Source organism: Mesocricetus auratus, unplaced genomic scaffold (genome assembly GCF_017639785.1).
Source record: "Mesocricetus auratus isolate SY011 unplaced genomic scaffold, BCM_Maur_2.0 Super-Scaffold_2245, whole genome shotgun sequence".
In the NCBI taxonomy this organism is placed as follows: domain Eukaryota; kingdom Metazoa; phylum Chordata; class Mammalia; order Rodentia; family Cricetidae; genus Mesocricetus; species Mesocricetus auratus.
Window position 1 is genome coordinate 45548052 of NW_024429180.1, and position 22115 is coordinate 45570166.

The 22115-nt window shown below is 43.1% G+C and overlaps 1 protein-coding gene across 1 annotated transcript in view; it reads left to right on the forward strand.

The window, feature by feature from the left end:
• The window catches only part of Gtf2f2 (general transcription factor IIF subunit 2), a 115482-nt gene extending 94613 nt beyond the window's left edge, over positions 1 to 20869 (forward strand). Inside the window, exons 6-8 of the mRNA XM_005070953.4 lie at positions 2334 to 2433; positions 9581 to 9724; positions 20172 to 20869. Of these exons, the coding sequence (XP_005071010.1) occupies positions 2334 to 2433; positions 9581 to 9724; positions 20172 to 20291 (364 nt within the window). The 3' untranslated portion in view covers positions 20292 to 20869. The remainder of the gene's footprint in view (positions 1 to 2333; positions 2434 to 9580; positions 9725 to 20171) is intronic.
• Positions 20870 to 22115: the final 1246 nt, after the last annotated feature.

Below are 22115 nucleotides of genomic sequence, written 5' to 3' on the forward strand. Positions count from 1 at the left end.
AATTGTTCTGGCACATCATGAGATAATGTTAAATGAATTATTTAGTGTTAAATAAAAAAGCCTTTTAAACTATTCATGGTTAATGAAAATATTTTAAGATTAAGTTCTTTTGAAATGTGTTGTGTTTTCAGTCCATAGACTAACCTTTTGAATTTCGAGTCATAGGATGTCCTCTTTTAATTAAAACAAAACTCTGGGAATTGACTTTTTTAAAAGGTATAATAGAAAGGTTACATTTTTGTATGAGCTCTTTAAAAGAAAACAACAGTGTGTTCCTTTATGTAAAATAATTGATGCCTTGAGAATAAATGTGACACAAACTCTGATGATGAAAATGACTTTTAGAATTGAAAGGAAAGTGTGCCTCGTGAACATGAATCAGAGTGCAGAGACTACAGATAAATCCAGGATGCAGGTGTGGCAAGGATAAGCTGCCATTTATAAAGAGCATGTGTCTAAGCGCACTGCACGTGGGACTTGAGGTGCAGGGTAAAGGGGGCGGTTGGTGTGGAAAAGAGGCTGGTGCTGCCTCCAGAAGAATCAGGGAGGGAGGGAGGGAGGGAGGGAGGGAGGGAGGGAGGGAGGGAGGGAGGGAGGGAGGGAGGGAGGGAGGGAGGGAGGTGCTTGAAGCAGGGAAGGTAGTCTGATGGCAGCATGGGGATTTCCACCTGGAGAGGCCAGTCCCCTGTGAGCTGGGGGTGGGGGCGGCCTGGCTACAGTCAGAACACGGGTGTTGTGTTTAGAAACACACTGCCACTTAATCATACCTGTGCCTGTTTTGTTTTGCCAAGGAGTTACACATGCCTAGGCCTATACTTTGTGGACATTTCTTGTCTGTCTCCATCTCCCTCTTAAGACCAAGAGGTCTGACCCCCAGTCTCTACAAGACTGCTTCTCTTAGGAGAGTCTGTCTTTTTGTCCTTCCCTGTACCCCTGAGCTTCCCCGTACCGGCTTACCCTCGTGCACCGTGTGGTCCCTTCTCTCCATATCACTGTCATCTGACTGAATGCTGCCTTCCCTGTCCTCAGGACTGCTGTTAACTGACTCAACATTTGGTTAGTTAAGTCTCAGATGACCCTTTAACCAAATTGGGGTATTTTCTTTTAATTTTTCTTCTGATTATAAAAGTCATAGGTGTTTATTATAGAGATTTGAGGAAACTCAGCAAAAAATAATCTTAAAATGTGCTAATTTCCCATCTTTCATGTACTTCCACATTTAAAAAAAACAACTGAGGCTGGACAAATGGTTTAGCAGTTACAAGAGCATACTGTTCATCCAGAGCATCTGGGTTCAGTTTACAACCACTTAAAACTCCAGCCCCATGCAGTCCAGCACCCTCCTTTGGCCTCCTTGGGCCCCTACATACTGACATGCACACACACAGAGTGATAACACGCATACATAAAAAATAAATTAAAAAAACCTTCAGAAGCCAAGCTGTTTTCTGGCTTGGCTCTTGGTTTCTTGGTGGGACCCATTGCATTCATTAATTCCTCAGTGAGGTTCATAAGGGATAAGCCCAGGTATTTTTCCAAAAAATACTTTTATTTCATGCTTATTCTTCAATTATAAGTTAGTCAGGTATAGTAGGCAATTTTCTGAGGTGTGTTACATTTTGTATTCTGATACCCTGCTGGTGAAAAATCTAAAGACACAATGATACCCTCTGTGTCTTTAAAAATAGTCACTTTTGTGAGCTGTACTTTTCCCCTCTTAAAACAGACTTTTGGATTTACTGTGCTTATAAACCAAATGGATTAATTTTTAAGATGCAAATTTAGTATACAAATGAAAGTCATTGCTTAAGAAGATATAGAAACTCCTGAGTAGTGTCTTCATGATAATACATGGGATGGTGTGTTTGTGATTTTCTTTTTCTTTCTGAAGGCAGTATTTTGAGTCACATTTAATTCAGATAGAGTCCTGCAGTGTTCTAGACCAGTGCAGTTGAGGCTTCTGTGGTGACAGAAATGCTTTGAACATCAGTGTCTGATCCGGTGGCCACTGGTCACTGGACAGTGAGTGTTGGTTTGCTTTACTCACCTTTATTTTTTGTCAGCATAGTGGAAGCTTTGTATTGATCACCTGATGAATTTTAGACAATAATCATTCAAGACAGTTTGTTTTGCTACAAGAGTTTGGACTGTAATGACATAACTTGTATGGGGCTAGTTTTTACATTGTAATCATTCTTCTGTGTTTCTAACTATTATGGTAAAGCTACCGTGCTATTCTGAGCTTACTTGCTTACATGTTACTAGTAATTGGCATAATTCTACAGGATCTACTCTACTAAGCAGTGTATTAACAATGCCTTCTGTTTTTTCAGATTGCAAATAGAAGAGTCTTCCAAACCTACAAGACTATCGCAGCAGCTGGACAAAGTTGTAACAACCAATTACAAGCCTGTCGCTAACCATCAGTACAATGTAAGTCTTCTGTATGGGTTTCATCAGTTCTCAGTACCACAGACTTTAGGCTCCAGACCTTCGCAGTCATGCAGCTTGCTGTGACATAGAAAGGAGCTTGATCTATGTCTGGAGCTACATGGCAGAAGGGAACCACTGTCCAAATTGCTCTTGATCAGGTTTTGCAGAGAGATAATAACACTTTATTCTAGATGTCTCTAATCACAACATACTTTGTAAATGTAAATTTACTAATTTTTTGTTTTCTGTATCTATATGGTTTGCTATACCAGTTTTAGTGTGTTCATTTTTTAAATGTTACTTTTAAACCTTAATCTTAAGGAGCAATGGTAGTTGTCCTTGTTGATTATTAAGGTCGCTTTGCTTCATGTCATGCATCACAGGCATTTTTATGGTCCTTCACTCCTATACAAAGTAGGGGCTGCCCACTTTGAAGTATATGTATAGAACAATTTGTATACATTTCTATTGAAATGTATGTATAGAACAATTTATGATAGAGATGCAAACTATCCTCTTATGTATCCTAGGTGTGTGTGCATTATTTTCATCACTACTACCTTTTGAAGTAGAACTACTATTACATACATGAGTAAAACTGACCAGTTCAAATATTCAACCCAAGCAGTCTGGTTTAGGAGCTGTGCTGACTAATTTTATGTCAACTCGATACTAGCTTGGGTCTGTTGGGCAGCAGGCGCTTCATTGAGAAATCGCCCCCACTGGAGTGGCCTATGGGCAAGTCTGAGGTGCATTTTATTTTGTTGTTGTTGTTTTTATGAGACAGGGTTTCTCTGTATTGTTTTGGAGGCTGTTGGTCCAGCCTGGCCTCGAACTCACAGAGATCCACCTGCCTCTGCCTCCCGAGTGCCGGGATTAAAGGCGTGCGCCACCACCGCCCGGTGAGGTGCATTTTCTTGATTGATGATTGATATAGGAAGGCCCAGCCCATTGTGGGCAGTGCTGTTCCTGCACTGGTGGTCCTGAGTGCTATAAGAAGGCAGGTTGAGCAAGCCAATAAGTACCATTCCTCCATGGCCTCCTCATAAGTTCTTGCCTTAGGTTCCTGCCTTGAGTTCCTTGGATGATGCACTACAAGTTGTAAGAGGAAATAAACCCTTTCCTCCCCAAGTTGTTTAGGTCATGGTGTTTCTTCACAGCAATAGAAACCTCAACAAAACAGGAACCAAATGCTTACCTACTGTTTGTGTTAATTGTAGAGTGTTAACAGTCTAAGGGAGCACAGGGAAAGGTGATTAGTTCCTGAAGGTAAATGCAAGTCTAAATAACAGATAGAATCTTGTGTCCTGTGCTGTTGGCTGATTTCCTTTTGGTCTCAGTTTGGGAAAAATAAAACCTCCATAAGATGGGCCTTAAGCACCCAGTGCCACAGAATGGTATCTGAGTTCCTTGTGCTTATTTTGTATAAGATAGCAAATGCCTCCAGGGTTTTTAAAAAAAGGCGTCTTCAGTGGGCAGAAGACTGAGATTTACTCACTCATTACAATTCACTACACTGACTGGATTAAAGGAAGCAGGCAGCGGTTCAGCTGTGTAGCCCCTGGTGGTGCTTTAGGGGGAAAGTAACCCTAAGAAGAGAAGCAGGGAGCTAAGTGGAGTCGGCAGTGGTGGTAACATGAGAGTGCTGGTTTTCTGTTGTCAGTCGATTGAGACAAGGGAGTGAAAGGCAGTTGAGTTCTCCCTTTGGAGTAGGAAGGGGGTGAGCTCTAGGCAAGAGTGTCTGTAGCCAGCCCATGACAGACATGTCTTCTCTGGGTAGCAGATGTTTCCTGTGCCTGCGAAGGAATCCCTGGTGACCTGCCTTCCTGAGCCACCACCTCGTCCTGTGCCTTTCCTTCCATCTATCCCAAGTTGGGGCATGGCGAACATTTCCTTTGAAGTAGGGAGCACAGTTTTCTGTAGTATTAGCCACCACTTCCCCCTAATTCCACTGCAAATAGGCCATTAGTCCTAAGATGAAAGGCAAGTCCCCTCAGGAGGATAGAAGCTGAAGCTTTGTAGGGCAGCTCAGACCTCTGCCTAGGTCATTTTCTTAGTCACATTAACACTCAGCCTGGCATTAGCATTGTATGTTAAAATACGTTGGTATTGTGCTCTATTTTACTGCTAAACTTAGTACAGAGTCACTGTGTTCTGAATTCTTCATTAAGATATAAAACTGTAGGGCATTTGTTTTAATAGTCTCTTCACATCAAGTGATATTTCAGTTCAAGCATCATACCTTTATTAGGATTGTTATGATATAAATGAGTGTAATGAGTTATCTAATAACTGCATTGAGACTGTTTATATAGAGACAAAGCATTTGAGTACTTAGTGATTGTTTTCTGTCAAAACAGGTCAAAATGGGCAGAAGCGCTTGCATAGCTTTAGAAACCATGTGATAGCAGTTATAGAAAATACTATTATACTGTGCCAAACCTTGCTTATTTATCCAAAAGAAACACTAATTTTTAAAATACTAAGAAATCAACATGGTTTAAAATGAACAAGTTAGAGGTCACATAATAAAACTTTTAATAAAATTCAAATCAGTATAGTAGTGCAATATTTCCAAAGGTTTATGTCATTGACTCAGTGATTTATTTATTAGTTGAGGTTTTAAAAAAGAAAGTGCAAGATTACACAATTGTACAAAATCTGTAGTCATTTTTTTGTTAGCATTATTGCCCATAGTAGGTAAGATGGTTATAGCTAAACACTGGCACTACTTAGATCAGAATTAAACACACCAGAAAATGTCCACCGTACGCATCAATCCTGTCAATCATTCTGTGCTCTTATTCAGCTCTTATGCTAGTCATACATTGTCAACAAAAGAGTAGAAATTGTAGCGTTGGAGCAGTTCACTATGGTCTTATCAAAATACCAATATCACTGTAACTGTGGCTTGTCCTCCATCTTTGTTAATGACTCAGTTGTGTCTCTCTTGAGAATTGAAACAACTCCAGGTACTTAAAGAAAAGGGGGATTTAGTATAAAGAATCAGCTGTCACTATAACTACAGAATGGAAGGTCATGATCATGAAAGGGAGGTTTAGCTACCAGAGAACTGCTGAAGGAAAAGGGAAGGAAAGAAAATCCCCTCCACTTACCATCACTTCTCTGTTGGCAGCAGGGAGCTGGAAATCAGCTAAACAATAAGACTTTGGAAATGTAGCCTGCCACTCTGAGCACCACCACCAAGGCCTGGAGCTAACAGCTTTGACTATGAAAATAACTGGCCCTTAACCTTTATGAGTTTTGTACCTTATTATATTAGCTATTGGTAGTATAAACTTAAGAGTTTGCAATGCTTTTGAAAACTAAATGTCCTAAAAATAGATGACTATTTTTATTCTTTCCAGATCACTATATTTTGAATGTAAATAATAAGGGTTTACTTGATGATTTGTTTTTCTGGTGGAGGGAGGTTATATTTTGGGGTGCTCAAGTATGTGTGTTCATGTGAAAGCCAGAGTCCACATTGAATGTCTTCCTTGCTTAGTTACTGCCCATCTTTTTTTTTTTTTTTTTTTTTTTTTTTTTTTTTTGAGGCAGGGTCTCTAGACTGAACCTACTTGTATTGATTCAGCTGGACTGGCTAGCCAGCAAGCCCCAGATTGCTGAATTCAGTCTTCATTTTTTAGAATAAGTAGTGATTTTGTTTATTTAATCTATTTTAATTGTGTGTGCAACTCATAATATCCATGTATTAGTATAGAATGATAAATTTAACTTATTAAAATATACATGTGTGATTCATTCTTTATGTTTTGCTGATAGAAATGTTAGTCAGATAGTGTAGTCTGGCCAAGTGTGATGTCACACACTTTTAATTCTAGCACTCACTCTTGAGGCAGATGGGTCTCTATGTGTTCAAGCCTTGTCTGTTCTACATTGTAAGTTCCAGGCCAGCCAGGGCTACATAGTGAGTCCCTGTCTTTAAAAAATAAAGAAGTATAATTAGGGGCTAGATATGTATACCTCCTTTGGTAAAGTGTTTCCCTGAACTTGAAAACACTGCATAAAATTGGTCATGCTTAGGCAGGGAGTTGGTGGTGCGTGCCCTTAATCCCAGCACTTGGGAGGCAGAGGCAGGCGGATCTCTGTGAGTGAGTTTGAGGCCAGACTGGTCTACAAAGTGAGTGCCAGGATAGGCTCCAAAACTACACAGAGAAACCCTATCTTAAAAAGTTTAAAAAGAAAAAAAAAGTTTGACCATGCTTGTATATGCTTGTAACCCCAGCATGCTTGAGGTAAAAACAAAAGGATCAAAAGTTGAAAGGTTATTCTCAGCCCTAGCAAGTTTGAAGCCAGCCTAGGCTACATGAGACCCTGTCTAAAAATACACTTGAGTAAAATAAGCTTCTCCGAGTCAAAGTAACTATGCTCCTGCCTGGCAGACTTGCCATCGTCTGCCCATGTGACTTTTACATGTACTCTGTGGTCTTGTAAAGAGTGCTGTCTGTGGTGGTTCTCAGTGTGGCTTGTATGCTAGAATCACCCAGAAGGATGCTTCCCTGAAGAGGGTTGAAGTGCCTCCAGAAAGTAACTCAGTTGATGGAGTGTGGATTGTGTTTTAAGCTCCTGTGTTATTTGCAGCCACCAATCCGAAGACAGGAACTTTTTATAGTTGTCTGCCATCTGTTGAGAAGGGAATGGGGTTCTGTAATGGCACCAGAAAATGGTCCTCTCTCTTGAGATGTATCTTCTCACCTTTGTTACCATCCCTACCCTCTTGTTCTGAGTTCAGTAAAGGACTTTGATGTAGCTTTTGGTGCTAGAGAAACTAAGAAAAGCTAACTGGAAAGCACTCGTTGAAATAATAGAGTTGTTACATAAACCCTCCAGGTAACACCCTCCTCCCAGGAACATTTATGTTTATGCATTGCCCTTTCCCTTCTGTGAGACAGCCAACTTTGAGCCTTGAGTTTTTCACAGGTAGGTGCTGACATTTTTACTTTTGATCATTAAAATGGCTGCCCATAGGACTATCTCATAAGGGCTTTTCAGCAGTATTACCCTGGCATAAGACTACTACATGCCTTGTCCTTTTGAATTTTGACACCAAGGACTGACCTGTTCTGAAGAATTACTTTTCTCCCAAGAGATGATGACACGATAATCAGAAATAGAAGCATTGACAGAGGGGAGAAGGAAGTAATCTTTCTCAAGGATTTAAAATACAAAACCATGATAGTCAAGGCTGTCACTATCACTTCAGAAGTTGGAATAAAAGCCTCACAAAGACTGCCTTGACAAAGCAATCAGAGTATTTCTGCAAACAGCAGTCTGAAATTTACAGACATCTGAATTATAATATTTTAATTGGTAGTGGGTGACATTTATAATTTTAGTCAGTGATTAAGATTTCAGTAATAACGATTGAGTATGTCTATACCACATCCACAGTCGATTTTCAACATGTAGTTACATTTAATCTTGAATAACTTGTTGTCTTGAAAATAAAATTAATTTCATCTGATAAATTTGGGGGAATATAAAACATTTATAACTGGAGACTAAGCTTATAGTACCTTCTGAGTTAACAGTTTATCTTTAACAATTAGCTCTGCAGTGATATGGTCAGTGGAGGCAGATTCTTATGACATAACAATTACTTCTGTTCCAGTAACTATCTTAGTAATTTATACATTGTCCTGGCTGCTAATGAGCTGGCTGGCTGGCTGGTTGGCTGCTTTGCGTATTGTTCCCTGCAATTCCAATGGGCATCAATGAGAAGCAAAATGCCCAATGGGAAAAGAAAAAACATTGCCTCAAAGTAGTCTTCTGGATACAGCCGTTCATAGTATTGAAAGTTTATTTGCATGGCCTTGTTTGTAGCATTAAATTGAGTAAAATACTAAGGACACTGTTGTTTATACTGTATAGCATAAAAACGAACAGTTACTTTAAGGTCTTAGCTTTGTCCTAAGTACAACATTAGATATTAGTAGGGCTGAAGAGATGACGCAGCATTTAAGAGCACGGGCTCTCTTCCAGAGGACGTGAGTTTGATTCCCAGCACTCCTGTGGTGGACTCATAACCCCTAGATCTCCAGTCACAAGGGATCCTTGCCCTCTTCTGGCCTTTATGTGCACCAGGCACACACTTGGTACACAGACATACATGCATGGCGAACATCTATACACATGAAAGGAAAAAACAATAGCATTGCGTATTAATAGCTTGAGGCATCTAAGTCTCTTTTAATAGGATATGAACATGGGGCCTACTTGACTGATAATGCCACAATGAGAATTTGGATTATGAACCTGTCTTAGACATTACCAAAGCAAATTTAACCAATTTATTCTAAAACAGTCTTTTTCTGTAAGTTCTCCATAGTATGGACTCTGAGAACACTAGGTAACTGTTCTGCATTCCCTGTTGGCAGTGGGCACCCCAGGTAGTGCTGCTCTCTCTCTGCCTGTAGCCATTGCAGCTTTCTGCAGTGCTCCATCTGCTCAGAGAGCATTCTTTGCTGAGGGCTGAGCGCTGCTTCCAGGGCTGCTGTGTGAAGATGCATGGAAGTGTGGGCACATGGAACATGGTCCTAGTGTCTTGGTTTTATTTGAATAAGAGGTGTGTTTTACAGGTAAATTTAGAGGACACCTAGTATAAGATAAAGCGAAGATTCAGAAGGATAGTCTGCTCGTGTCCCTGCTGGGTGTATTTACCTTTCTTGTCCAGAGGCAGCAGCTGGGGGCTAGAGGGCGGAGCCTCTCTTCCCAGGGCTTCCCTTACTTCTCAGGGGCTAGAGAACCTGCCCTGATTCCAGCATGTGCCGGAGGACTCCGGCTGGTACCTACCAAGTGTGGTTTATGTCAGAAAATTATCTTACTGTATTTTGTTTAATCAAAAACAAACTGCAAGTTAGTTTCTGGCTAGTCCAGGCTAACCAGGAAGAAAACCTACTTGGGGAAAATGAACACATTACATGAAGCTTCAAGAAAGACTGAAAATGGTTTATAAAGCAGTGTTATAACTGTCCTAGAGCCTGAAAGGTACTGGGAGTGGGGCAACAAGACCCCAGTTCTGAGTCCCTGCCAGAGACCAGATACCTTGGAACCTTAAATGTAGTTCTCAGATGACTGAAACAGAAATGTTAAGTTGATACCTTCCTTCTGGTTTTGCCTGTAGATTGAATATGAAAGGAAGAAGAAAGAAGATGGAAAGCGAGCCCGGGCAGACAAACAACACGTCCTAGACATGCTGTTTTCAGCCTTTGAGAAGCATCAGTACTATAATCTCAAGGATTTGGTGGACATCACAAAGCAGCCGGTGGTATGTGTGTGTTTATGCTGGTCCTTAAGTGTACCCTGCTTCATTTACATAGCATTAGTGAGGAGAAGCATGATTAAGTTTGTCCCCACTGCTAATGACAGTTTGTGTTGGCACTCAGAAAACAAGTCTTAATTGATGCAGCTATGTCTTTCTTTCTTTCTCTCTCTCTCTGTGTGTGTGTGTGTGTGTGTGTGTGTGTGTGTGTGTGTGTGTGTGTGTGTGTGTGTGTGTTTGAAACAGGGTTTCTCTGTAGCTTTGGAGGCTGTCCTGGAACTAGCTCTTGTAGACCAGGATGGTCTGGAACTCACAGAGATCCGCCTGCCTCTACCTCCTGAGTGCTGGGATTAAAGGCGTGCGCCACCGCCCGGCCAGCTATGTCTTTTGAACATCCGCTCCATTACTTTAGATTTAAAATACATTTCAGAGCCACTGAAATGGCTCACTCTGTAAAGGCACTCATGCACATGCCTGATGATCCCCAAAGCCCACTCCTAAAAGTTATCTTCTGACTGTTACACACACACACTAAGGTCCTCATGTGTGCACACATGTGTCCACACACAGTAATAAAGTGTTAGGGCTGGAGAGGTGACTCAGTGGTTAAGAGATCGGCTGTTCTTCTAGAGACTCACCTTTGAGTCCTTGTACCCACATAGTGGCTTACAACCACCTATAACTCTGGGTCAGGCCAGAGTTACCTCTCTGTCCGCTGCAGGCACCAGGCATGCATGTGGTCCACAGACACTCAAGCAGGCAGACACCCATACACATAAAATTAATAGTAGTAATAAGATGATAGATACATTTAACAGAAATAATTTTATATGGAGAAAAGGAATCTGTATTCTTAACATTAATCTGAGATCTGTTAAATGTTTCACATTCTTTTTAATTTCTGCTGAACTGTTAGTAGCTCAGCTAATGGCTTCTTTCCCTTCGGCTTCACAGCCTGGGAAGCAGCACCTAGCCTGGCTTAAAATATTCTTTGAAGAATAATTTATTAGCAATCTGTGTTTCTTCTGGTTTTAATGACTACTTTTATATGTAAATATGTCTACAGGAAAAGGCCATTCCAGACACTGACAGCAAATAAGCTATTCCTGCAGAATAAACATGCTTACAGTTGGACATAAGGGAATAAGCCCAGTGAAGGAACATTCTAGCAATGCTAGGGAAAGCAAGTTCTTGTTCTTGCCATGGGGTGTTAGGGTTATTCATTGTATATTAAGGGGAGGGATTGTCAGAAAGCCTGTCCACTGCAATACAGAGAAACCCTGTCTCGAAAAACAAAAAAAGAAAAAAGAAAAAATCTGTCTGCTGTAGGCGTGGTGGTTCATCTTTGTAATCTTAGTACTCAGAGGCTCCAACGGGAAAAGCCAAAGCCTAAGGCCAGTGTGTACAAGCGTCTTACAAACGTTTTCAGTTCAGTTTGCTTTTTTGTTGTTGTAGTTGTTGTTGCTGCATTTCACTCTTTGTGTGTGGGTGTTTGCCTGGGGAGACATTGGATGCTGGGATTGAACCCAGGTCATCTGAAAGAGCAGCCAGTGCTCCTCACCACTGAGCCAGTCACCTCTGCTGGTCAGATAATTGTTATGTAGTGGTACTTAGTGAGTCTCTTGCCCTAGAGCACCAGATTCCTCACTCTACTGAACTAGGATGAACCTCAGGAGATGTACTCCCCTAAGGCCCGAGACCGGATGAGTAGCTTGTATCAAATTCTCATGGTGGGGGTCTGCTGTGTAGCAAGCAGTCAGAGACTGCACCACCTCAGCACCACATCTGTTTTGGAGAGGAGCTCTTGCTGTGTACTGGCTGAAACTTAACCATGTTGCTCAGACTAGCTGCAAGTTCTCTGTTCTCCTGCCTCAACCTTCTGAAACAGGTTGTGCCATCTCTGGCTCTTAATCTTCGGTCAGTACCAAGTCTCCAACCATGAAGTCCAGCCTATGACAAATCCTCTGCAGTATTGGCGTATTGGTACTATCTGCATCCTGACTCTTATAATGTCATCGTTTTCTCTCTCCCCCCACACACACACTTCCTGCTTCCCCCCTCTCCTCTCCCTCCCCTCTCCATCTTTCACATCCCATCCTCCACCCCCACCCCACTTTTTCTTACTGCCTTGCTGCCTCACTTATATAGCCTAGACTGACCTCAGACTCAAAATCTTCCTGCCTCAGCTACTATAGTTCTGGGGTTAAAGACACATGCCACCATACTTACCTGTGGTTTTTTCTCTTTATTATTTTTTCTTCCTAAAAACCTTCATTTCTACAAGCAAACTTACTCATCGCAGAAACTACTAGGGTAAGGTAGTCTTTATGTCGTATAGCTTATATAGGCAACCAGAACAGTAGACAAGCAAGTTAGAAAAGGCCAAGCTTTGGTGCCTAATACAAATTCAGCAAAATGATATCTATTTAGTAGAATGTTTGTATGTGATTCAGCCTTTAGCTGTTTCTTCTCTCTCTAAAATATGAAACATTGGGGGTTGGAGAGATAGATGCTCAGTGGCTGGAGCACTGACTGCTCTTCCAGAGGACTAGGAATTGGTCCCAGTGCCACATGACAGTGCATAACCATCCAGAATATAGGGGGTGGTGCCGTCATCTGGCTTCTGTGGGAACCTGGTGTGCATATAGTGCACAGACAGACAAGCAAAACACTCACATGAAATAAAACAGACTTTAAAATAAAAGTAAGATAGGAAACCTCAGGGAACTTGTTATTTCTCCCAGCTCTTGGTGATCTTTAACATTTGCTGTGTTTTGTCTAGTCTTCCTCCATGTTTTATCCATAAAATAGGAGCACACATACATTTCCTCTAAAAGTACAAGCCTTTGAAAAGTTTAGTTGTACCCTTTGAAACATTAAACTGCCGAGAGCACTGAGACCGAACACACTGGTTCTAGCATCTGCCCTTTACGTCCCTATTAATGCTGTAGAAAGCCAGCTCTGATTATGGCAGAACCTTGTCATTTCCTTGCATACTTTATTCTCCTGGGTGTATTTATTATTTTATAGGTGTGGGTGTACATGTAGAAGTCAGAGGATAGCTTGGGAGAATTAATTCTGTCTACCATGTAGATTCCATGGAGCAAACTCAGTCATCAGGCATGGCTACAGGTACCCTCGACCACTGAGCCATTTTACCAGCCCCAGCATAACATGAATTCTGATTGTTCTTAAATGAAAACTCAGAGTCAAATACTGGAGTTAATGCTGAAGATCAGAGACGCAAAGCAGCCAGTCACTAGAGAGTTTTCACCTCTACCAGTGCTCAGAGCAAAGGGGTGATCCTGTCCTCAGACTGCATCCTCCAACTGCATTGAGCTCCTGTCTCCTCCAGCATTTTAATAGAGTAGGTTGAGTCACAAGAAAAACTAGGTGCAACTTAGTGTTCATGCTTGAGCAATCCTGCCCAACAAACACTCACTTATTTGAAAGGTAAGTGTTCCATAAACAGCAGTTGTAACTCTGTGTCTGTAATTGGTGGGATTAGCCCAAGACTCACAGGCTATTTCCAGATAGGCCTAAGTAAAGAGCTAAATGAATAATAAAGATCTGGAGAAATGGGTCAGCAGTTAAGAACACTGTGCTGTTCCAGAGAATCCAGGTTTAGTTCCCAGCACCCACATGGCAGCTCACCACTGTCTGTAACTCCAGGTCCAGGGGATCCAGTGCCCTCATCTAGTGTTCAAGAACTCTAGATGCATATGATGCACATGCATGAAAATATACACATAAAAATGAAAATAAGTAAGTTTGGGGCATTTATATTCTTCCAGGAGACCTAGGTTTGATTCCCAGGTCCCATATGGTGGCTCATAGTATCTATAACTCCAGTTCGAGGAGACCCAACAGGCCAAATACCCATACACATAAATCTTTTTAAAAATGATTTGAATAAAAGTAGTTTAAGTAAAATCTGGAATAAAAAAAACTATGGTATTTCTCCTAGGGTAAAATAACTAGAGAATTTGAAATAGTATATCTTTCCCATCAAACCTAAAAATCTTCAAGCATATCCTATTAGGAGTCTATGAATAGGTGATGATTTTCAATTACAAGGGACAGAAACCAACTAAAACTAGTGTCAACAAAATTAGAATGTGTTGCCTCGCTTTGTTGTAAAGTTCCAGACCGTGGCTTTAGAGATAGTTTGAACTAGCTACTGGTGTTATCTAGCTAGAACTATTCCTTTCCCTCTTTCCATTTTCCTTGTCTGTTGTCTTTATGTGTAAGCAGATGCTTACCTGTTAGGGTAGCCAGAATGGCCTCCTCCCAGCTAGCAGCCATGCAGAAGATCTACCCTGGTTATTCCTGTAAAAGACCCAGGGTGGGTTCTAATATATTCAGTAGGAGTTGAGTGTCTGCTTCTGAACTAAGAGGATCAGGTCAGGAAATGAGCTAGCCAGCCAAAGCCACTGTTCCTCCCACCCTCTCCTGGCCAGTGTTAACTTCAGATATAATGTATTCAAAGCAAAATTTAGGAGGGAAGCTGTGCGTGCAGTTTATGTACACGCTGTGGACATGGTGTCATTCTCAGGTGCCTCCTGTTCTCTGAGACTCTCCCTGGCCTGGGGTTTCAAATTAGTCTTAGGTGGCTAGCCATCAAGCCCCAGGGATCTGCCTGTCTCTGCCTCCTCAGTGCTGTGATTACAAGCACGCCCTTCCATGCCCACCTTCTCCACGGGGCTTCTAGGGATCACACATAGAACATCATGCTTGCTTGGCAAGCACTTTACTGATTGTGCCATCCCCGAAGTTCCAGAACCGAACTTGGTTTCCATACCTCAGCAAGCCTTTAGTAAGTGATACTGACACCCAAAAAATTCCTATTTCTTCCTCGTGCTATGAGCTACAAATCCTGGCCTGTGGGCCTCCTACTTGGGCCCTTAAAGTAAAAGGTAGCATAGAGACTAATTTTCTCTCATTTCCTTTTAAGATTTGTTTTTATCTTATGTGCTTTGGTGTCATTGAATCCAAATCTTAACAGCTGAACCATCTCTGCAGCCCCAGACTGCTTTTCTTCCTAACAGGTCCAGGGTGGGGCTGGGGCTTGGATACCGTTGTCCTGACTTCAGACTGCCCTCTGATGTTTATTCCAGCACATAGATAGATCTGTGGACAAGCAAGGAAAAATTTCCTGACAGCCTTTTTAATGAGGAGGGGAATGTGTTTTTCTCCCAACAAGGTTCCTTTCTGCTTTTCATGTGGTATCATTGGTCTGGCTGTGGTCAGGAGTACAGAAAATAGAACACAAGCTTGATGTTTGCTTCTCAGTTCCTAATCCCAAAGTGAAAGTGGGTACTGTCAAATCTTTGTTATTTGTTATAATGCTGCCCTTTTTCTATTTGATCCCTCTGTTTTTAATAGTTTTCAGTTCTTAAATTTGGTATCAATGATACTAATTTTTCCAAGAGAGCATGTTAATTAATGACAGTCCTTTCTTTCTTCTCAATATATGTTTTTATTTAAATTAGAAACATGAATGCTCATCACTGTATACATGATAAATAAATCTTAAAAAAAAAAAAAAAGAAACATGCATGCTTCACATTGTCAATGCCAGCCCCCTCTCCCATCCCTCCTCCCTTGTCCCTCTGCCCAATCCCCACATCATTCCCCAGGGAGGGTAAGGCCCTCCTTGAGGGGATCTCTAAAGTCAATGACAGTCCTTTTTTAAGAATAATTACTTCTGATGCATGAAGGAGTCTTTTTTTTTTAAGATTTATTATGTATTCAGTGTTTTGTCTGCATGTATGCCTGCAGGCCAGAAGAGGGCACCAAATCTGGTTACAGATGGTTGTAGCCATCATGTGGTTGCTGGGAATTGAACTCAAGATCTCTGGAAGAACAGCAAGTGTTCTTAACCACTGAGCCATCTTTCCACCCTGAAGAAGGAATCTTAATTAAAAGTTTTAAAACAGGAAATGTTTCACTGAGATAAATGTTAAGTATACATCGGTAAAATGGCAGAGGCAGGCGGATCTCTGTGAGTTCGAGGCCAGCCTGGTCTACAGAGTGAGTTCCAGGACAGCCTCCAAAGCCACAGAGAAACCCTGACTCAAAAAAAAAAAAAAAAAAAAAAAAAAAAGGTTGAGGGGAAGCATTACAGGGAGGAGGCACCTGGCATGGAGAACACACATAGACAGGATGGCAAGCAGGAGGGAAGGCGAGCCGGAATGGATGCCCCTGAAGGAATCTGAGATCAGGAGACATCTGTGAAGCACCTCACTGTTGTGTTGTGCCAGCTAGTTTTATATCCACTTGACACAAGCTGGAGTCACCTGAAAGGAGGAAACCTCGATTGAGAAATGCCCCCACAAGCTCTAGCTGAACAGCATTTTCTTAATTAGTGATTGATATGTGTGGGCGCAGCTTTTTGTCAGGACTGCCAGCCCCCAGTAAACACACAAAGTGTACAAAGATTGTTTGTTCCACAGCAGATGTGGGAGGGCCCAGCCCATTGTGGGTGGTGCCATCCCTAGGCGGGTGGCAAGCATGGGGAGCAAGCCAGTAAGCAGTGTCTACCTCTGTGGCCTCTCCATCAGCTCCTGCCTCCAGGTTCCTGCCCTGTATGAGTTCCCTTCCTTCCTTCCTTCCTTCCTTCCTTCCTTCCTTCCTTCCTTCCTTCCTTCCTTCCTTCCTTCCTTCCTTCCTTCAGTGATGGACTAAGATGTGGAAGTGAGGGCTAATTAAACCCTTTCCTCCCCAAGTTGCTTTGATCATTGAGTTTCATCACAGCAGTAACCACTAACTAGAATCTCTATCCACATCCCTTTAGGGATTTTTCTGAACATGTTTGCCTTGTCACTACTACTTCTTCCTCGACAAGCACTGTGTCTACTCCCATGTCAAGCCATTTCATTTGGTCTTGGGACTTGAAACATCCTAAAGACGAAGGAAATTTGAAACCACCACCCTGCAGAATCGTAGTCTGCTTAGGCAGTAAGGTTCTGATTCTGTTTTATTACTTGACGATGTCAGTAGGCAGTGCACATCTCGTCCCCTTGTTTTTGTCATCAGCTCATGTGCTGCATTACCAAATGAGGGGGACTGCATGAGAACAACCAGTCTATAGAGTGAGGGCTTTGTCTCTGTGGCTGTGAGCCTAGCCCCTCACAGCTGAGCTGTCTCTCCAGCCCTGTGAAGACATCCTTACGTTTCATGTTGAACACTCTTCTGACTTCCCGTTTTCCTGGCCTAGGTTGTAGGTAGGTGCATAACTTGAAGTCAAGAGCGCTGCTTTTCTGGGCTGCTGAAATGCTCCTGATAGTTGCTGTGTGTGTGGATTCACTGGGGCGCTACCACAGCTGTGTGAGTGTTTGTGTGTGGATTCACTGGGGCACACCCACAGCTGTGTGAGTGTGTGTGTGTGTGGATTCACTGGGGCACACCCACAGCTGTGTGAGTGTTTGTGTGTGTGGATTCACTGGGGCACACCCACAGCTGTGTGAGTGTTTGTGTGTGTGGATTCACTGGGGCACACCCACAGCTGTGTGAGTGTGTGTGTGTGTGGATTCACTGGGGCACACCCACAGCTGTGTGAGTGTGTTTGTGTAGATTCACTGGGGCACACCCACAGCTGTGTGAGTGTGTGTGTGTGGATTCACTGGGGCACACCCACAGCTGTGTGAGTGTTTGTGTGTGGATTCACTGGGGCACACCCACAGCTGTGTGAGTGTTTGTGTGTGGATTCACTGGGGCACACCCACAGCTGTGTGAGTGTTTGTGTGGATTCACTGGGGCACACCCACAGCTGTGTGAGTGTTTGTGTGGATTCACTGGGGCACACCCACAGCTGTGTGAGTGTGTGTGTGTGTGGATTCACTGGGGCACACCCACAGCTGTGTGAGTGTGTGTGTGTGTGGATTCACTGGGGCACACCCACAGCTGTGTGAGTGTTTGTGTGTGGATTCACTGGGGCACACCCACAGCTGTGTGAGTGTTTGTGCAACGGCGTCTTAGCCTCACAACAAACCATTCTTTGGAATTCTACAAAGATGTCATTCTTGGCGTCTAAACTGAGATCATTTGTGCCTAACCCATCATTTTCCCTGTATGAATTCGGTTTAATTAGAAAGTAGTTTATGAACAGTGTCCCATTTTTCAAGTGTACTGTGAAATATCAGATGGCAGACATGCACATTACCTGCGTGCCCAAGCCTTTCTGCTTACTCATTCACACGCATTCCTTTAGCAATGCCAACTATAGAAGGTGTGGGAGGCAGGCAAGCCGCCTGGGGAACCCAGGACTCACTTGGTTCACTGCTGCCACCTGCTGGGGCCTGTTTGCTGGGATAGAAAGGCTATCCAGGAGACAGGTCCTAAGCCTTCCGGGAACCTTCACACGAGCCCTAGTTTTCAACTATTAAATTTCTAAATGGCAGTCTACCCCTGGCTGAATGGGTTGTGCTCCATTATTCCAAATCAGTGACTTTCTGGTAACCTGCAGTGTCCTGCACTGGTTCAGAAAACAAACACTATCATGGACACACTGATTCTGGAGTGTCAACTGCAACAGCCTTAAAGCAGATCTGGTAGAATTTCAGAGTAATTGGACGAATCAGTTAGGGACTTGGCAAAGACAGGCGTCCTCTTGCCTAGCATGGTGGAGCATGCCCCTGATACCAGCCTGGACAGCTTAATGAGACCTTGTCTCAAAAAACAAGGACAAGTCTGGGCGTGGTGGCGCTACAGAGGCTGAGACAGGCAGATCTCTCCTAGTTTAAGGCCAGCACATATAGAGTCTTGCAGGCCAGTCAAGTCAGACCTGTCTGTTTGTAAGGGGAGGGGCATGGTGGCATACAGCTTTAATCTCAGCACTCTGAAAGCAGAATCAGGTAGATTTCTGGGCGTTTGAAGCTAGCTGGAGACACACACACACACACTGGGACTTGGTAAAGATCCACACACAATGAGATTTGGTAGTATTGCACACAGTGCAAATATCATCTAAGCAGGAGCTCCTCAGCCATTAGTGCCTCTCCTCAATGAATTACCTCTCCTCCTGCAATGAGGGAAGCCATCTTAATGTTGTGACTGATTCTTTGAAGCATATAGTCAGATTAGGTTGATTGGCACTTGTGAATAATTAACTTCTTTCTCTTCTTAGGAGCTACTATAATTTGTATTGATTTGTTCAGAGTGAGTGCTTCAGTGGGCTTTAGCAAACAATCAGAGTTTTGTAGTATACTTAGCATAGTCATAATTTCCATGGCTCCAGTAGTCATTTGGTAAGCAGCTTCTTGGGGGCATAAATAGTGTGAGCTGAGCACAAGAAGCCTGGGCCCTCATAGTTTCAGCACGTCTCATTATTAGTTCTTAGTCCTCTCTCTGCTTTGGCAGGCTCGGGCAACACAAAGATAATACGGTTCCTTATTCTATGGGAAAGAGGTGTTCTGAAACTATTTGAAGAGCCATCTTAGTTGGAATGCGTGTGGCTCTCAGCTCTCGGGAAGCAGAGGCTCATAGAACTCTGGGAGTTGAGACCGTCTGGCTCAGGGGGTCCAGACCAGCCAAGACTGCATGATGAAATCCTGTCTTTAAAAGAAGAAAACCCATCTTAGAAGTGGGAATTCTACTGATGGGCAAAGGAGTTAAGACTGGGCTGGTTTAATCCATAGAAACAGTTGCCCTGAGCAAGGGGGAGCTCTTGGACCCCAGATTGATGGCTGTGTGGAAAGCATGGGACTGACCCAGATGCCCCTGAATGTGGGTGTCAGTTAGGAAGCTTAGGTAATTTACAGGGCCATGGGTAATACTTATCCCTGGCGTACAAATAGACTTTGAGTGCCCATGCCACAATATGGGAGGCTCTCTCAGCCAGGACTCTTGGGGGGAGGGCCTCACCCTCCCTGGGGATCGGAGTGGAGATTGGGCGGGGAACTGGGGGACCTGGCGGACCTGGCGAGGTGGGATGGGGGAGGAGGGGAAGGAGAGTGAGCTGGGATTGACATGTGAAGCAAGATTGTTTCTAACCTAAATTAAAAAAAAAAAATAAGAAAGACCACAGATTCAATTTTGAGTTCAGAGACTTTCTAAAAATCCAAAAAAAAAAAAAAAAAGGTAGGATTCTAGATGCTCGTCAAGTGCTTCCTTCTTGACTATTACCTCCCATCCCTACCGTATGTGAACGACACATGTGTGCTCCGAAACTGCTGGTTGCAGTCTGGACTGAGTCCATTAAGCCCCTAAGTCAAGAGCAGATTGCCCTCATTAGTTCATTGACCATTGAGCAGCCATCACTTAATGTGTAAATCATTCGTTCAGGCCTTTGATGCACATGGTTGTGTGTTTACTGGGGTGTGCCTCTTCATAGAAAGCCCTACTTGGGTTTAAGAAACATAGTTTTTGTTATTTGTGGGTATTTAGTTTATATCATTTTAAGTGTTATTTTCTGCCTTGATAACCTCCTCTGTGGCACTTTTTTGGTTTTTAGGGATACCTGAAAGAAATCTTGAAAGAAATCGGCATTCAGAATGTAAAAGGGATTCACAAGAATACATGGGAGCTGAAGCCCGAGTACAGGCATTACCAGACTGAAGAGAAGAGTGACTGAGAAGCATGTGCTGGGACACTTAAAGGCAGCCATGAGCCTGCCACTCCCACCGGCTGACTACCTGCTGTGACAGCACAAAGACTACAGTTCTGCCGTTCCTCTCAGTAAACTGTTAAAGCTGGGATTCCATGTTTCCTAAGTGGTTTTTTAAAAGAATGACGTTATTTATAGACTTAAACTTGGGTTAAACCATAGCATTCAGGTGTCCAACACTTCGGAGGCCAAGGCAGGAAGATGTGAGGTTGAGGCCAGCCTGGAATACACAGCGAGACCCTCCCCACAAAAGACAATGTTCTCATGGTATAGAGGGGGTGTGGGAATTGAAACTGCTTTTGCTTTCAAGGGTTAACTTTTCAAGTATCAGTAGGATATTTCCTAAATGAAAATTGTCAATCTCTGAGGAACTAAGGTAAGGTCCAAAGGGAAGAAGAAAGTGGGAGGGAGGATTATCAACTACAGAAACTATGAAAGGAACACAGTCCAAGTTCCTTTTTCTGAAACTGAAGAGGGAATTTGTCTCCACAGAGGTAATGTTCACCTTCAAGCATACATTAATAAAGGGACCTGTTTGCTTTGTACTAAATGGCAACTTTGTTTTTTGTTTTTCGAGACAGGGTTTCTCTGTGGCTTTGGAGGCTGTCCTGGAACTAGCTCTTGTAGAGCAGGCTGGTCTCAAACTCACAGAGGTCCGCCAGCCTCTGCCTCCCAAGTGCTGGGATTAAAGGTGTGCACCACTACCACCGCCGGCTCTAAATGGCAACTTTTATCACTGGCTTAATTTACCCTTATGATGTTGGTAAAGGAAACAGAACTGTAGATGTTAATGTTCTTTTTGTTTAGTTTTAAAATAGGAAAGTCTGCTGGGTGGTGGTGGCGGCGGCGCACGCCTTTAATCCCAGCACTCGGGAGGCAGAGGCAGGCAGATCTCTGAGTTCGAGGCCTCCAAAACAATACAGAGAAACCCTGTCTCGTAAAAAACCAAATAAATAAATAAAAATAAAATAGGAAAATCCAGGCTGGAGGGTGGGCACGGGTTATGGGCACACACTGCCCCCGCAGAGAACATGAGTTTGGTTCCCAGCACTCAGAGTGGCTCACAGCTGCCTGCGACTCCAGCTTCAAGGGATCTATGCCCTCTTCGGGTCTCCCCAGACATTCTCACATATATCACACAGACACATAAATGAAAAATGTCTTTTTAATCTCTTAATAATAAATGAAAATTAAATACCTTTCCAGTCTTAGGATAAATCTCCTATAATGAGATGTAAACTCCTGGAACTTCCCACTCTGCAGGCAAGGCCTGACCCTTGACTCTCAGATTCCATTGCCAACTGAGTCGGGGCCAGAGGGTGGTGGAAAAGGCTGGCACTGTTTCCTAGAGAATCAGATGCCCTTCTTTCATCATCTTTATTTGATCGTGGATGGAAGCAGCCCATGCTCACCATGAGTTTCTTCTAGACAAAACGTCAAAAGCTGTTAAAAGTCCAAAATCACACCTGCAAAGCAAAAGATTCTTCAGGAAAAGTTGCTTTGAACGTGTGTGCATTTTACCCTCAGCCTCTGGATGCCTGCAGGCAAGCCGTACAAATGCCGGAAATATAAGAAAGTGTTATATCCTGAATCTGGGTGTCAGTGAAGAGGCCTAGGGAATCTATTGAGCCTTGGGCAGCAGATCAGTACCCATCCCAAGTATACACACGGACTTTGGACTCCCATAGAACAATGTGAGGTGCACTCTCACCCTGAACTCTTGGGGAAGGGTCTAGGCCCTGCCCTATATGAAACGACAGACTATGCACACCCCCATGGAGGGCCTCACCC